This window comes from Alligator sinensis, unplaced genomic scaffold (assembly GCF_000455745.1).
Source record: "Alligator sinensis unplaced genomic scaffold, ASM45574v1 scaffold626_1, whole genome shotgun sequence".
Lineage (NCBI taxonomy): Eukaryota > Metazoa > Chordata > Crocodylia > Alligatoridae > Alligator > Alligator sinensis.
Genome location: NW_005842548.1, coordinates 235909 through 254123, shown reverse-complemented (window position 1 = coordinate 254123; position 18215 = coordinate 235909). Strand labels below are relative to the sequence as shown.

The 18215-nt window shown below is 44.1% G+C and overlaps 1 protein-coding gene across 4 annotated transcripts in view; it reads right to left on the bottom strand.

The window, feature by feature from the left end:
• Nucleotides 1-14592, bottom strand: part of LOC102368462 (vascular endothelial growth factor receptor kdr-like) — a 174774-nt gene extending 160182 nt beyond the window's left edge. For all 4 annotated transcript variants that reach the window (XR_003095970.1, XR_003095971.1, XR_003095972.1 and 1 more), the window contains exon 1: nucleotides 13670-14592. Coding sequence is in view for 1 of the 4 variants with exons in the window: in XM_025213792.1 (XP_025069577.1) it covers nucleotides 13670-13733 (64 nt within the window). In the remaining 3 variants the exon portion in view is untranslated. The remainder of the gene's footprint in view (nucleotides 1-13669) is intronic.
• Between the last annotated feature and the right edge of the window lie 3623 nt (nucleotides 14593-18215).

Genomic DNA, 18215 nt, shown 5'->3' with positions numbered 1-18215 from the left:
GGAAAGAGAAGGGAGAAGGCCTTGTACCCATCCTCCCTCCAGCCTAATGATAATGGCCGGTGAGGAGGATGGGGGCTTGCAACACAGTCTGACCCCATATTTGTAAGGAAAAAAAGACCTGACAAACCCTTTCAAATTCCCTCTTTTTGCCCCAGGTTGATTCCTGTGAACTCTGCCTGGAATGCGTCACACCTTACAGTCTCTCCCTTTGACCCGCACTTCTCTCATTAACATAAAGATGTTTTGTGTCTGAAACCGGGGAGGGAGGTAAAACCTACAAAACCACAGTACATTAAAGAGTGATACCAACTCTTTTTATTTGTCTTAATGGGAATGCCATGCGGAAACAGCCCAAACATCAGTACAACCTAAAATACCAAAAGGAATTCCCAATCATAAACAAACCATCTAAGGTCTAGTTTGTCTCTCTACTGGATAAAACCAGAGCTCAAAATACCAGTGGATCAAGTCATTAAAAATCGTAATTAGCAACTTCATGGTAATAGGCCCTTCCATTCCAAGAGACATGCAGGGTCATTATACCTTAAAAAGCTGTCATTAGGCTGAGATGATGAGCCGTGATAACAATGCAACTAACTTTCCAAGCAAGATGGGCTAATCAGATGGAGATTGTGACCAAAAGAGATGTTGCCCCAAGGGAATTCCTCACATGTTGCACACAGAGCTCAGTATACGCTGAAGTAAAACTTGGGCATCTAGTGCATCTCTGGATAGTCTGACAGGGCCCAAAACTGACCTTATTACTCAGTCCTTACTTGGTGGAAATTTTGTTACAGCAAAACTGCTTTAAGTGTAACAACCTCCAGTAGGGTAAGCAAGGACTGAGTGGGAATTTCAGTGCTAGAACAGGGATGAGCTCAAAGAATAACTCCATTAACTAATGACAACTAGTAGGTTGTTATCCTTGATGTGGACTAGTCACTAAAAGGAGGACAAGATACACTTTACAAGCATGTTACTTAAGCACATCAGACATGATCAATGCAGACATGCCTGATGAAAATCATAATTTTGTTACCCCACTGGGAAACAAAGGTCTTGGCTTTAAAAAGAGCTCCCATTTGAGCTGCCTTCTCATCCATTTATGCCTAGAAATGTAGCATCAATTGTAACCTAAAGGTTGCTCTCAGTTACACTAAAGTAAACCCAAAGATGCCCCACTGTTTTTAGCCAAGTTACAGCATTTTACACCAATGTAACTGGGGTCAGAATCCAGTCCCTAGGCATAAAGGTGCAATAAAAAACAACTCAGATCACATCCAACTGTAAAGGAAAATGGGCAGAAACTAATAGGTTAGAAGATTTGCTCTCCCTCTCACATAGTAATAGCTTAAATTGTGTTTAAGAAGTTCCCAGGGTGACATCATTGTTCACATTCAGTTCAATCATTTAATTGTAACAGCAGAAAAATCTATTAAATGAACCCTGGTTGTTATTTCCTGCTGTCTCCTGCAACTGAAGCCTAATGAATTTATTTGTTCTGTATCATCTAGAGATGGATCTAGATAAAATGTTCCCCCACCCTCAGGTATTGCATTATCATTTCATCTGGATATTCATGATAGGATGAGGAACAAAGCGCTACCTGTTCTCCCTCCAAGATGTGGCAATGGGGCTTAAAGACGCAGCAAGCTTGTCTCCACCTGCACAGAAGCTCAAGATGTGCGGGATGGAGTGAGTCGCTTCTTTGGCAATCACAGTCTTTCAAAAGAAGCCTCCCAGGATACTGCATTGAATGGAGACCTAAGTTCTTTGAGAGTTCAGAGAACAATTATCCTAGACATATTCCTTTTCTCAACGTGATGACAACTGGCAATAGAGCACAAAGCTGGGAAATCCAACGTGGAGGCTTTAGTCTCTTTGTTCTAGATGTTGGGACAAATCAGGCTTTTCCTTAGGGTGATTTCAGGTCCAGGTTTAACATGCCAGGAAGTACCATGAAAAAATCCTCTCCTGCAGTGCTTTGATCAGTCTGCTAATGACTGCAAATGAACAGTTAAGATGTCTGCAATGGGTGCAAAGATGTTTAAGTGTTTAATGCTAACTAGGGCTGTACATGCTGCCATGGACTAAGAATTGCTCCATTTGGACTTTAAAACTACATTTGCCCATTCTGAAATAAGAACATTTCTTGAAACTATAGGGTTCCTCCTGCAACCTTTACTTCAGCAATCCATCCCAACTTATGTAAGTGGACCTATTAGTCTACTTCCCTGGGAGAACTCACAGCAAGTAGCTAGATTGGAGCAGCAGGTTTCAATCTACATACCCAACAGTGTTGGCTACAAGCTTGGTTACAATTATTATTTGTTACCACCATAGTGTTTGTTAAGAGTTGCAGAAAACAGCCAGAAAGATAGGAGGAAACATTCAACAGAGCTGCACTTCTTTATGTCAGTGATGAATCCAGCCCATTGCTGCAAAACTATCACAAACTGAACAGACGTGTAAAGACGGTGCAGAAACACCAAGCTCGATTCTCCACCCACTTCCCACTGATGTGAATCTGGAGTATTACCACTGAACGAAATGGCATTAGTCTGGATTACACAGCGGTGATGGCAAGCTGAATCTGGCCCAACAGAGTTGCATCATCGCAAATGAAAGGGAATTATGGCCTGTAGTGTACAAGATAATCTGAGGACAACTGCATTACGAATTGGTGTGGGATCTTCTTTTCAAGTAATTAGTAAATCCACTCTATCGTTCTTTGTAAGGTAGATTAGTGAGGAAAGGCATCACAGAAGAAGTGTGATTTCAGGAGAGATATGGCAGGGGAGAGAATTGGTTGGTGTTTTTTAAAGAGTGGGAGGCTAGCAACAGTGGGCCAAAAAAAAAAAAAAAAAAAGAACTGCTGACAATATACACGTGTGGGGTTTATTTTTCTGTCAGGAAAGACAGAGACCTTGAAGTTTGCTACTAACAAACCACCAGGCTTTATTCTCTTCTTTACAAACACAGGCGCACACTGCTTCCTGTTAAGGATTCTGGGTGATTACTTCCAACAGGCATTTCCTGTAAGAAGAATACCACTAGAAGACTTTCCAAATACTACAGCGTGGGCACCTATTGCAGCCCCACTGGGAGGCTTTCCAAGTAGGTGGAACACCACCTGACAAAGCCGGAGAAAAATATGTTTATAACTTCTGGTACATAAATTTGGTATAATTTTGCCTGTTGCAAATGGGCCTGAATTACAGTCCCATATCTGACTAAGCCCAAACACTGAGGATGTTCAGATTCAGGCTTAATTTTTGTAGACAGTCCCTCTATCTACATGGGGCCCAAATGAAACCTCACTATTAAAATCTGGAAGGAAGTGGGAATCTGTTTTGTGCATCACTAGTTCTGATCCACAGGTTAGCTCCCAAGCCTGAAATGTGCAGACCAGGAAATGGGTGCAAGGCGGATATTGCATTCCAGTTTTTTTGTCAAAATGTTAAAATTGTTGCGCTCGGCTCTAATTTTAAATCAGTGGGATGTGATGATCATAGGATCATAGAAGTAGGGTCGGAAGGGACCGTGTAGACCTTCAAGTCTGACCCCCTGGCTGGGCAGGAGGGAAACTGGGCTCAAGTGACCCCAGCCAGGTAGGCATCGAGCCGCTTCTTAAAGACCCCCAGGGTAGGAGCCAGCACCACTTCCCTTGGAAGCTGGTTCCAGATCCCAGCCACCCTGACTGTGAAGTAGTTCTTATGGATGTCTAATCTAAACCTACTCTCCAACAACTTGTGGCCGTTATTCCTTGTTATCCTGGGGGATGCTAGGGGAAACAAGGTCTCCCCCAAACCCTTCTGGTCCCCCCCTAGTGAGTTTATAGATGGTCACAAGGTCCCCCCTCAGCCTTCTCTTGTGAAGGCTGAACAGGTTCAGGTCCCGTAGCCTCTCATTGTAGGGTTTGCCCTGCTGTCCCCGGATCATGTGGGTGGCCCTCCTCTGGACCCTCTCCATGTTGTCCACATCCCTCTTGAAGTGGGGTGCCCAGAACTGGACACAGTACTCCAGCTGTGGCCTGACCAGCGTCACGTAGAGGGGGAGGATCACCTCCTTGGACCTACTCGAGATGCACCTGTGGATGCACGATAGGGTCCAGCTAGCCCTGCCAACCGTGACCTCGCATTGTCGGCCCATGTTCATCTTGGAGTCAATAATGACTCCAAGATCCCTTTCTGCCTCTGTGCTCTCAAGAAGGGAGTTTCTCATCTTATAAGTGTGTTGCATCCTGCACTTGTTAGTATTGAAACGCATCCTGTTTTTGTTAGCCCACCCCTGCAACCTTTCCAGGTCTTTCTGCAGTCTTTCCCACCCTACTATCATGCCCACCTCACCCCAAATTTTGGTATCATCAGCAAATTTGAACAGGTTGCTTTTCACCCCATCATCCAAATCGCTGATAAAGACATTGAACAGCGTGGGCCCAAGCACCGAGCCCTGGGGGACTCCGCTGCCCACTTCCCCCCAGGTCGAATATGACCCGTCCACCACCACCCTCTGAGTACGACCCTTCAGCCAATTAGCAACCCATCTGACCGTGTAGGCATTGATGCCACAGTCGCCTAGTTTTTTAATGAGGATGGGGTGGGAGACAGTGTCAAAGGCCTTGCTGAAGTCCAGAAAGACTACATCCACAGCGACACCTGCATCCAATGCTTTTATGACCTGATCGTAAAAGGTGATGCTTAGCATCATGCAGAATTGGGTCCTGAAACAACAGTGTCTCTGCCTATCTCCTGCCATATTCTGTTTACAATGATAAGCCAAAGTTGCCCATGGAAATCAGTGTCCATCCTCTGACTTCACATGAGTGTAACTATGAGTCAGAATTTGACCAAAGAGGTGAAATTTGCTAACTCCAGGCACCAAGGAAGCAAACATTTTGGCTGAGATATTTTGGACCCATGGCGATTTAAAAAAAAAAATGATACAGGTAATGGCTAGGTCAACCCTCCTTGACCTCCAAATCAAGAACAATTCAAGAGAGCCTGCAAACTCCCTTCTCCACTTCCTTGGTAATCTCTTTCCCACAGTTAAGAAAAACACAGGAAGATCTAAGGAAACCTATGTGGAAACGCAAAAGACAAAGGCATGGGATCTGAAAATAGAAGGCAAGTACATATATTTCCTTTACATACTGGGTCCGAGTCTAGTTTTTGGCTGAATTTTCAAATCTCTGGGACCATATGGTTTTGCCATTCCCTGTGGGGTACAAAGGAAAACTGACTTGTTCAGCTCTTTATCACTTACAGGATTAGACAAGTCTGTTTTCCTTTTGCCCAGTAACTTAAAAAAATCCTACTCCATGCTAAGAGCTTTACTGTGTTAGAACCACAACAAAGGCCTCTGCTTTGGCTCTGTACTCACCACCAGCTAACTGTGAATCCCTCTGCATTTGTACATATTAGGGGAGCTTGCAGAAGTCACATCTCATAAAGTTCAGCATAGGATGAAGACTTACTGCACCCATCTGCAGAAAGCCAACGAAATTCAACTTCAGACCTCGAGCAATCCCACCTGGGCATGCCCGGTCTCTGCATTAGTCACAACTTTAAAGGGAGAAGGCAAAATTGATTTGGGCACAAGGAAGAGAAACTGTCCAGACCTCTGATCACAGCACGTCTGAAAAATTCCTTTCAGCCTTTCAAAATGTAATAATTTTAGGAATCCTGAAACCTGAGGGTGGATTGGGAAATGTCCAAACAGGGAAGAAGGAGGAGGAGGAGGAGGATGTAGTGAGGGTAGCAAGTAGGTTCTGTGAGAGCAAAGTAATCTGAGGATTTGTGCAGAAGGGTAGTGCAGTATCCCTCAGAACTGCTCAGCATCCCACGCACTGTCCCCTAGAGAGCTCAGCAGAGTGTGTGGCTTTCATTACGCTGTTAGAATGACTGCAACGTTTGCAAGGATCAAGAGAGCCACGACTGAATTCGCTACTTAATGAATTAATCTCTTACCATTTGCACAGGGCTTGAAAATACAGGGCTTGAATCTGATCGTTCTTTATGCTTCATATCAGTGACATTCTGACAACTAGTCCAGGAGGTTAAATAATTACTTCACGGTGCTAGAGTGGATTTGACCCAGAATGTCCCTTCTGTCCTGTGTTCTCATCAAATAAAAGTTGGGTTTAATGCAGGTAGAGCAGCCTAGATCAGGACATTGGATGAGAACCATCTGTTTTGGCATATTATTTGACGGTTTTAGGTGAGATGTGTTTCCCTGCACAGAGATGCTGTATCATCTCCACAAAATGAGCATCACACATTGTGCCCTCACAGGTTCAGAATGTAAATTGTATTCATAATTCTCCACAAGATTTTAGAAAGGTCTCCCTCAGGTAGTTACTCAAGTACAAATCCTAAGGGCTGTAAACACCCACCCTCTCAGCTCCAGCATAACTCCCTAACCTTGCAGCTCTGTCTGGAGCAACTGTGGGTGCTTCTGGAGATACAGAAGGGGAAACTCTTCTCCAGTGCATTCTCAGGCTGCTCAAACACCCTTTGCTTCTCTGGGAATAGAGTCTGTGACCCTGCCATCAGCATGACCACCCAGCTGAGCTCAGACCAAATCCTATAGACAGCCTTTTCTTCAATGGACTAGCAATATCACTCTAAGGAAAGACAGGGCATTACTTTCAGATGTGCTTGACTGTATTTGGACAGTAGCCACTGTGTGCCTTGAAAACACGGGCTGTTCACTTTTTACCTCTGATGATCCCCCCCCCCCAATACCCTCTAGCCCTCACAACCTTTCTCCTTGCCTCCTTTAAGGGAAAATGAGCCTGGCTGCATTTTCAGCATTCCATCTGTTGTACAAAAAAATATCTCCATATGGTTTGCTCTAATATAGCCCTGCTCCCTGTGATCATAAGCTGTTTGCTGCTGCAACACTGCTCCCATGGTAAACTTCTACCATGTGTTTCTATTGAATGGCATTCCCAGATAATAGTCTGGACCAGTTAATTTGGGCAAGTTCTGCTATTTTCCCTATTGACTTACAAAAAAAAATAAAATAGAAAATAAGTGCCTCACCCAGGGAAGAGAGAAATAAGGTATTCTATTGAAATGTAGGTAAGTGTATGTTATAGTGTCATTTATTAAGGCAGCCTACCATTTTGGACAGAGTGCCTGAATACAAGGGTAAGCTCTCAGCCCTATTTCCCTCCCATATGATGAGGTGTAGGGGAACAAGAACACCTTGATTAGCCTTAGGAAAGCTTAATGTCCGGCCAGCTATTTGCTATGGGCAGCGAAGGAAAATGCTAGGAACTGTGATCTCTTGGTCTTGGCCTGTTTGCATGTTTAAAACATTTTTAATTACTTCCATTTGAAATTCCTATCTCTGTATCACTAGAAAGATCTAGGTAGGCTGCAGGAGAAAGAAAAGGCACAGCCATGTATGAGAAGGTAGAAAATGTCAAATGAATTATGAATTGTACCAGAGTCAGGCCCAGCCTTTTATGTGGCCAGCAAAATCTGCCTACCTGAAATTCCCCATGCAGGTTTTAAACCGCAACATTATACTGCTGGCCTGAAAACTGTTTTGCAATAGAAGCTGAAAAAAGCTTCCTCATTCCATCTACTTTCTGTTGTTGAATCAAATAACTCCAGTTGCATATACTTTGTGAAATACCATGGGGTGATACTATAAGAAGCACAAGACCTTCAATTTAACCCAATGCGTGCACACAGCACATTGCAGATTTCCTGTCTTCTACCTAAACAGTGACTGGAAGACAGACTAAGAGTCCTTGTGAGAGCCCCAAATATCCTATGACTGACAGGAACTTATGCATTGCATTCAGGAATCTTGTTTTAGTCATGGATGAATCTACTGGCATTGTAATGGATGTCCACAATGCTAAACTGGATGAAAGGCAGTTTAATCATGAAACAAGTTCAGACCAGTTAGAAAAGCAAAAAGGAAAATAACACTTATTTTTTAATAAATAACGCAACTTTACACTTAATACTCTCCCTTAGATTTAGATATTCAGAGGATAGGAATGGCAAAAATATCTATTTTATATATATATATATATATATTTGTTATATTTTCAATTAAACAAGTGTTTTAGAAACAAAGATTAGTTTCTTACAGAGAGCTCCCGAGCAAATCATCTGTTCTGTGCATTCACTCTCCTTTTAGTCTAATTTTGTTTTCTAGAAAGTATGGGATTGCTCAAAAATACTTTTCATTTTCACTTCTTGAATATATGAACCACTAGAAAACTATTTCTGTTTAGTTCTGAAGGTGACAAATTCAGCAAGAAAACTAGTATTTTCCAGTCTTTAAAAAGATGGTCTATATTGGTTATAATACCTAACTCACAATGGAGGAGACAATTAGAAAATTAGTTTAGCAACAGGACATAGACTTGCTTTATAAGAACAGAACAATGGTCCTTTTTTGTCCAGTAGCTCCCAGCAGTGACCAGCACTGGATGCTGCAGAAAAAGGGAAAAATACCCACAATATTCTAAATATTGCAATATTATACTCAAAGAAGCAAACTTTTTTCCTGACCTTAGGCAGTATTATTTTATGCTGTGTAGAGCTATGATGATTGATATCCCTTTCAGTGGGGTATTAGCCACTGATGTTGTGATGTCTTTGAAACATAGATGGTATGAAAAAGCTGGTTGAATAATGAAAACTTGTTTTTCACAAAAACATTTTAAATTTCAAAGTTATTTTCATTTCAAAGGCCTCCAGACGGATCCCTATTTCATTGTTTAAAAGTTGTCATGATTTATTTTCTTTAAACCTGTTTATCAAGGGCCCTGAAAAGTTATGGTGATGTTTCCTACATCAAAAAGTGTTTTTGATCAAAATGACAGGGGGAAAAATAATCCAAAAAAATACTCATTTTTATATAACCCACCAATTTTTATCAATTGGTGGGTTATATAAAATATCCAGCACCATGCAAAATTGTGTTTTGGGGAAAAAAGTTAAAAATGAATTTTTGTAACCCTCTCCCCCCAATAACTCAAAGTATTTGGAGAAGAAAAAGTGTAAATGGAAAGAACTCAGGCACATTTTTTTAACTTTGCACTATTAAGAATCAGTGTTAAAATATGCAAAGTAAAACCAGGAGGACAGGCCTGACAAAAATGGGATGGCCCAAGGTGATTTCAACATCTCCATCAAGGAGCTGTTTTTTGTGAAGCAAGGCTGGAAGTGGTTGGGATACCGTCCACCGTTTTTCATGGTCTGACCATTATCCCTTTCACCTGAAATCAAGATTTGACTTTGTTTTGATCAGGATACAGGACCTGGTCCACTGCCCGCCTGCTCACAGTAAATGATGGATTATAGATTTCTCACTCTCTATCAAGGGGCTAGTATGGCACTATGATTAACTTCTATCCTCCACCATCAATATAGGTCACCTGCGTAGTTTACTTCCCTATGACTTCCAGGGATGGGAGAGTGCAGGGGCAGAGTACTGGTGGCAGTCAGCCCATTGCCGTTTCAGTCAGCTGTAACTGAGAGAGTACATGAAGTCCTCTGGTGTCATCTGAGAAAGTTTCCTTTTCCTAGGAGACCTGTGAAGTCCTAAACAGGAGAGCAGGTCATGTTTACCCAGAAACAGAGAGGAATGTGGTTCATTTGGGGACATCTGCCATCTGTTTTGCAGGGAATCGTGATTGGATTTGTGAATCGTGAAATTCAGTGTCTTTGGTGTCTCTCTGACTAATTTATTTCAGTCACAGCCTGGAAGATACCTCTGTGACTGATGAATTCAAGTGGCATTGTACAAAGTCTGATAATGCAGAAAAGAAACATCTTCCTTCAGAGAGAGCCCTGTGCTCCATTCAGAATACTGACAAGGCAATACCCAAGAAACCGGTCCCTGAAGCCTATAGGCCGACTAGCTCCCCCATGCTAAGCTCTGAGGATAAAGCAAGTGAGGAACTGATGTCTAAACAGGCTGGCATTAAAGTCCTCTGACTTCTAGTGCCATTTCCAGCTGGCTATTAGCCTGATTAGAGCATACAGGCACTACACGCGCTAGTTGATGAGCATCTCTTCCTAATGATGGGCGAAGATGATATGTTCAGATCCACCCTTAGTCTTTGCTAACAGGGACTGTGAGATCTGTGGTGGTGTGCCAGTGTTTGACTGGACATGGACACAATGACATTTCTTTGGCCCTATTTGTTCCATTCAGGTGTGATATTATGCCACAGATGCTGTTTTTATAACTAAAAAGTACATTATGAATAAATACATTGTTCATTGTCCTCAAGCACTTTCCTATACAGTATTGTGATCCCTCCTTTTTAATATATAGGCCATGGTGTATTTGGTGCTGCAGCAACATCAGTATATGAATGACAGACAGCTCTGCCTCTCTCTATATTATCATTAGTTGCTTTCTCAGTGTCTGGCTCAGATTGCTAACATGTGAAAACGAGCCTGGATGAAACTCTCTCTAAACACGATGGGTCAGAAGTATAGTTTTTAGGTCAGAAAACAATTTAAAAGGATGCAAGGGGCATGATAACAATATTCTCCACCTTGCCCATTTTTGTAGGAGTTCATTTACCCTTTTCAGTAACAGCTTCAATGTGCTTCTGGATGCCCAGCTTGTTTTGGATTCCTAGGAAGAACTGGTGGTCAGAGATGCTTCCTCTATCATTTGTGCTTGGTCAGGGAATTATTATCAGTTCGCTGATACCAAGATTTCCATGGCAATCCATGCCTCTGTGACTTTCAGAAACGATTGCCATAGTCTACCCTACATGGACAAGCCTTCACAACACATGCAGAAGTTTTGGTTAATGCAGAATACAGCTGGTTGCTTCTTTGCACATGCCAGCCAGATGGAGCACATCACTGCTATTCCCTGAGGACTGCCCTGGCTTCTCAGTTGCTTCCAGGTGCAACTCAAAATGTTGATACTGATTTCCAGTCTGGTACAGAATCATGTCTCTACATGTGCTCTCTCTAGCTGATGTACTGCTATTACTGGTCCCTCATACTTGATAGTAGGGGATTTTTGATAGCATAAAATTCACTTCCCTTTTTGATTCAGCAGAAATCAAACTAGTTCTTTAGGACTTGATTTAAGACTCATATGTTTAGTCCAGTTGTGACAGTGGGGAATGTATGAAGTTTCACTCTTTGTCTTGGATGACACTTGCCAAGAAGTTTTTAATGGGTTGGTACACACACCAGATTCTGTACAATGGGATCATTTAATAAATATCTGAATAAACCAAACAAAATCTGTGAGCTCTGATGGTTTACAGTATTGCCAGAATCTTTCAGCTGACCTGTAGTCTGGATATGGATGGCCATCCATGATTACTGGGGGAAACTCACAATACTCCTAGTGTCTAGAGAAACCCTGAAAAATGACCATAATATGTTAACAAATCAACAACCTTGTGTTTTGAAATACACCCCATACTCAAGGAAAACCGCAGAACACTACTGACTGAACAAAATCTAGAGCAACTAACCCTTCATTTCCCTTATGCAAATCTCTGTGCTATGACTGAATAGCACGGTAATCCATATGCCTAATGATATAATGAAAGCCCATATGGCACGCATGGAACAGCTCTTCTAAATCTTATTAGCTTCATCCTTCTCTTACTGGTATAAATCCAGAATAACTCAGATATTGGAGTTATACCAGTGTAAAACAGGGATGAGAGATGAATCAGATGCAACATATCCATGTTTAGAAAGATAACACAGCACTGAAACACAACAACAAGCAAAGAAGGGGAAATTCCAACTAGAAAGCAGAAGATAGTTATGACTTTTTTACCTGAAGAGTTATATCCTCAAATTAGACTAATATAATCATTTCCCCTTCTAGGAGATGAAGGAGGTGCCTGGATTTTGTTCTGCCCTCTCCCCATTCACAGGGCTTGTGCAGCCCCACACACAGCGCTCACACATACTACAACCTTGGCTTTTGAAGCATCATCTTCTTTAGCTGCATTTCAAATAATCAATTAGGGATTAGAAATGTTCCCACATAGAAGAGAGACAAGGATACTAGGGCCTGCAAGTTGCTATTTTTAACCTCAAGGAGGTCTGATGTGTTAGCTGGGAAAAAATCTACTCTTCAGATGCACCAAACTCCAGAAACATTTTCCTAAAGATAGTTTTTTCTATTGCCAAATTGCTTTGCATGAAACAGTGACCCCATTGAAGTGTCCAAACTAGAGTTGCCATTGCTGTTGGTAAAAGGCCTGACCTCTACATAGCCAGCTCTTACAGACTCAATGTGGGGGACTCCAGGCCCATTAGGTGCCAAGTGAATTTAGGTTTCTTGTGTGGGATTTTGTTGGAGGTACCACGTTGGCAAGAGAGGGTGGGTCTGCCAGAAGAAAGCCATGGTCAAGGGCAGGGAGCTGGTTCAGAGGTACCTACAACGCTTGTTCCTTGCACAATGGCAGCTCAGAGCTGCAGGGAGGACTTGAATTCATGGGGGATGTTCAACAAAGCTCAGTTATGTCCGAGAAGCAAAGACCCCAAATGGGTCTGCCGAGGATGAAACAAATGGAATTAAACAGTTAGTCCCAAATAAACATGAGGACTGGAGGAAAAATGTGGGACATGGGATGACTGCAGACTGCTGGTGTATGTGGGCCAGGGTGGGTAGAGTACCCTGGGGGGAGGGGGGCAGCAGGGACAGGCAGGCTCTGCAGCAATGCACTCTTAAGGTTGCCCTTCATGGTTGACATGCAGGGGGAGAGCCTGCCTCTGTCCATCCATAGCACTCCCAGGGCTCATCATGCAGTGCGTGGGAAGCCCTTTCCAAGGGTCAGCAATATCTATTCGCAGCTGCCATCTAGCGGCAGCTGCCCAAAGCTGCTCCCTCAAAGCACTTGACTTCTTGTGATGTCCCAACCAGAGAAGTAATTGAAACCATATTCGGGGGAGACTAGCCCAGGCAATTAAAACAACAAAACAGCATATTTGAAATAGTTGCATCCATAAAGGAAACCAACTTGAGCCCTGTGACAAGTCAGGCTTTGGGAACTCTTCTCTGGGGGCTCTTGCTGCGAAGGTCAGAGCAGGGCTGCAAATGTTGCCCTCCAGCAAGTGCCTTCCCATTGAGCAGGTCCCCTACTTGGCTGGGGGTGGATGTCACATCTCAGGCTAGCTGGATCACTCCCCAAGAGCTCCAGGATTAGCCCTAAAGCCTGGCTGTTGTTGTCGCAGTCAAGTAAGGACTTGCATTCAGCAGAGGGGAAAAACCCACATGCCTCTGGCTTAGAGTAAACGGAAGGTGCAGCCACGCAATACCCCTAAAGTGTTGATTGTGGACCTTGTGGGGAAGCCAGGCAAGAAACCCAGGAGCTAGTATCTGACACAGGGGGCACCCACCAAGATCAGCACTCACTGCTGCAGTCGGGGTTGCCTCCCCCCAGAGGTACTGCCTCTCTGCCTGTGCCGGTAAACCCTCCGCGACCGCCTGGGAGCGGCGTGCTCGTGTCGGAGGATGAGAAGTGGCCCCAAGCCAATCAGGCGGAGAAGGGGGGAGACGAGGGGGGAGAAGCAGTCCCGAGCCGGCTCCTGGGGAGCAAGCACAGAGCAGAAAGTTGTCTGCAGAAAAGGAAGGGAAAAAAAAAGAAAAAGAAAATAACCCAGCAGAGAGAAAACCACGTGTAAACTGCTCTTACCTTGTAGCCAAAGCAATCCATGTAGGACACAAACAGCCAGGGCGGTGCGAGGCTTGGGAATCATTTCTCCTGCAGATGTGAACTATGATTATATCCTTTATAAACGGGCAAGAAGGGAGGTCTCTAAATAGGGGCAATGTCTTTCCAGCAGCAAGTTTCAAAGCCTGAAGCCTGGCTGAAGGGGGGCGGGAGGCGCAGAGCGGGACGTCCAGGAGGTCGCACTTGTTGATCCCAGCGCAACTGCTCGTCCCGCGGCCACTGCTCCAGCCTGTGCTACAGAGCTTGTTTTCCTCTCCTCCTTCTCGAGGTGCAAGGGAGGTGTGTTCTCCAGGGTCAGTGTATTCCTTCTTCCCCCCAGCCTTTTTACTTCAGAGGCTGAACTGAAGGTGGGTCCCCCCCCCTACTTGCTAACAAGTAAGTAGAAAGACCCCTGTGCAAGGCAGTAGCTCCACCACCAACCCAAGGGGTTAAAAGGCAGCAAAGCCCCAAGAGCAGCAGTTGTGGGGGGTTGCACCAAGTCTCCCCAAGTCACTGAGTTGCTGCCTCTCAGCGGCTTGCCCTGGGCTGGGGTTTTGTTTCAGGTGTCTGCACCTGAAAAGCCTCCTGTGAGATGTATTTCTCCAGGGAGGCGCAGGTGCTGCAGGGATCTGAGGAAGGAGGCTAAACTTTCTCGGGTTTTGCAAGACGGGAAGGGGGAAAAAAAAAAAAGTAAGAGAGAGAAAGAGAAACTTCGCTTCTCGGTAGCTGTTGCAGCAGCTCCCACCAGCCCACGGGATCCCTGCTACATGCTGCTCTGGAGGTCTCAGTCCAGGAGAAGGCGAGCAGCTCTGCTTCCTGCAGGGACTGATCAGAGTTTAGGTATTTCTCTCTCTCTTCCTTCCCCCCACCCCTCCCAGTTTGATTTGCTTTTGCTGGGAAGTTTGATGCGAGCCTGGGATTCTTTATAGAGAAAGAAAAAGAGGAAGGAGAGACGTCAGCAGCAGAGCCAGGGGGACTCTTCCTCTCTCTCTCTCTCTCTCTCTCTCTCTCTCTCATTCTCCCCCCCTTTCCCCCGGTCACTTTTCCAGGCGAAGCTTCTTGAGTTTTTTTTTTTGTTGCTGCTGCTGAGATGAGGCAAAACTGCAGGGCTTTCCAACTCGCCAAGCCCTTGCATTGGTATTTGCCTGTCCCAGGAAGGGCAGAGCTGATCAGGGCAGCCAGGTGAAAGCAGGATCAGGCTTTAGTGGAAAGTGGGGAATGGGAGCCCCGAAGTAAAACCCTCGAGGTCAGTCGTCAAGGTAATAACGTGCTCTCTGATCCATTTCCACGGATCCCTTCAAGGAGAGTGAAGATCATTAGTTTGGGGTACCTGGCGCCTAGCTGTGCCCTTGCGCTCAGTGCCACCCCCCTGTGCGCCCAGATACTGACAAGCCCCTGAAATATCCCAGGGAGAGGAGAGGAGAGGGACCCTGCTCCCAGCCCCCTCTGTGGGGACTGTGCTTGCTGTGAAGGACTGGGACTCTCCAGCTCCTGGGGTGAGCTACTTAGAGGCATTTGAATCTGTCGTTTTGCTTCTTCCCCACCCCTGCCAACCAAAGTTATGCGAGCGGAATATATGTATTTAACAAAGCGGGCATGTTGGTTTCCTGATGTCAGTTTGATCATGTCCTTTTGGAATCTAATTGGTGTTTTAGCGGAGTGCAATTTTAAAACCACTCTTAAACTCCTAGTTTTGATCTTGAGGGATACAGTTGTTTGCCGATGAATGAAAACATATATTAAAAATAAAAGCTTGTGGGTTGGCTGGGTCTGAGAGTGGCCTGAAGGAGCAGCTGATGCAAATGGAGCATCACAGAAAAACCCAGTTTTGCTTTAGCTTAGGGTTGAATTTCACTGGGGCCGTCTGCATACAATCAGGAGACACTGAAATGCCTTCAGGGATAACATTTTTCCTAGCTTGGCCCTTCCTTTGCTGCTTCAATCCATGCAGATAGCCCTTCTTTCTGCATGTAAGGAGGTCAATGGCCTCATTGGAAAGGAAATATTTAGAGCGAATGTATTCATTTGGGTGTAGATGGTGCCACCCATGCTTTTGATTCTGTCAACCTGTCTGCGTGCCTTTGCCATTACTCCACCAGTGTAGGAAAGCAGCGGGCACAGAGTAGTTCTCAATGGATGCCAAAGTAGTGCGGATTCTATAAAATGGATACAGATTGAGTTCCTTCCCACCCTGCCCTGAACAAACACAGCCTCTCCAAGATGCTGCTGATTTCCCAGGGAAAAGGAAGCTGTCAGTTCCCCCTAGATCCAGGTACCTCAAAAGAGTGAATGTAGGTGCCTGTGGTCTGCCCAGCTGCCAATAGTAACAAAGCTGACATGTACCTAGCGCCTTGCATCCTAAAAGGATTTTATACTCTTTATATGGCAGAATCACTCACCCAGCATGGCCATGTACCCATCTCTGAGAGTACAGGAAAGAATTGTTTGGCATTACTCAATACCAGTAAGTTACAGATCAGTTATATTTATAAAGCATTTCAGAATCCTGAGCTTGTTAAACTCTACAACTTCTCTCTCAGTCAAGTAAGTACATAGAGGTCCAGATACTATGCTGAGGGAGACCATAGGTGGTTAGGCTAGACCAATGATTCTCAACTAGGGTGCTCTGGTACCCTCGGGGTGCCTTGTGATTCTTTCAAGGGTGCTCCAGGTTTCCATGCTAGGTATGTGAATATGATTCACAAGATAAACCCAGAGGCCTGGTCCAGATGTGCAGGGGGGTGCTCCTGCAGCAGCACAAATAATAGGGGCACAAATTTGTGCTGCTACTCTGTGCTGCAGCGCATGCCCCTGCACGTGCACTTTCTTGTGGAACACTGAGCACGTCTACATGAGACGCTGATTGCACAGTAGCTGAAAAATACTGTGCAATAACACGTCACAGCATGGACAGTGCTAATACGCTACTGTGCGGTATTATTAGGCCACTGAGCAGTAACGTCACCTAAAAGATGCTCATTGGCACCACTGCACAGTAACTGCAGTTACTGCACGTTTATTTAGTACTTGATAATACAAGCACTAAATAAATGCACAGTAATGACTGTGCTGTAGTGTCGCGTGTAGACGTGCCCACTGTGTCCTGTTTTTGGGCAGACTGCCCTTGCCCGGCTCCTCCTGGCTCCCAGCACGCTGGAGCAGCCAGGGCACAAATGGAAGAGTAGAGACACTGGCCAGCAGCCAGAATGTCTCCCTGGAAGACCAAGCCTCTGTTTGTTTGGTGCACGCTATTGTGGCATGTCCTGTGCAGTTTTTTTCTTCGTTTTTTTTTTTCTTCCTACCAAAAAATCCTCTACAAACTGCACATGCCTGCATGTGGGGACGTGGCCAGAGATTTCAAATAGGGTTGCATAGTGTTATATATGTTCTAAACTTTTGTGGTCTTTCGGAATCCTTTGCAACAGAAAAACTGCTCTATTGCCAAAAAAAATGTGAAAACGAAGAGCTGACATTTTCTGAGGGGTGCCTCGAGTCTAAGGAGGGATTCCTTGAGTCTAAAAAGGTTGAGAACCACTGATCTAGACTGTTACTCCTGTTTCATTGATGGGGAAAATGTGACGCATGTTGAATGGATTTGCCAAGGTCAAATTGCAGTTCTCTGGAAATCCTGAAATTCTAAGGAAAGTAGCTTTGATTTCATCCCATACTCAGCTATTTAGTCCTCAGAGGATGAAGTGGAAATATATGCACTGGCCACTTGGAATTTGATACAATAGGGGGTGTAGTCCAGACACTAGAGCTTCCTGTTCCTCTGCATAGACGGTGCAGATTTTCTTATTAATTTTGATGCATGTAAGAAATACGCAAGCAGCACTGTAATGGAGTCACAGCATAGCAAGACTTTAATAAAAAGAGTGGATTTATAGATACAGATTCTAACCTGTATGAAAGTAGACCAGCTCACAGTGATCAGAGCTGATATGCAAAAGTCACACATGCTAATTCTAAAGTATTATAAACTAAGTCTGAATGTCAAGAGTCTAATGCATCTTTTCACAGAGCAATGCATACTGTACAGTTAGGACCCTGGGGTCTCAACATCTCAAGAGGATATTGGGATGATATCAGTGTGCCTGTAAGTATTCATGCCACTTTGAAGCTGATATAAGAAATGTATCTCTCTCCTTTTGTACTTCATGAATTAATTTCAGAATATCCATCTTTGTATAAATTAGTGGCACAATTCGGAGTGATGGGGTGGGACTGAAATTTTTTCTTCCTGTCAGAAAGCTATGGACAGTCATTTTCAAATTTTACAGTAGTAGGAGACTTAACTGGGCTCTACAAAGGAAATAAAAATTAAAGTTCAAATTTACAGTGTCTAACACTTTGCAATCATGACTACAAATTTTATACCATGATTATAATATGCCATATGGGCCAAATTCTTTCTACACTTAAAAGCTACATCTTTCCAGGCTCTTCAGAGTCCTTTAAATTCCATGCGATATCTTATCGTGTATAAGCTATGATTTTGCTGCCTTCCTACTAATTTTATATTCACAAT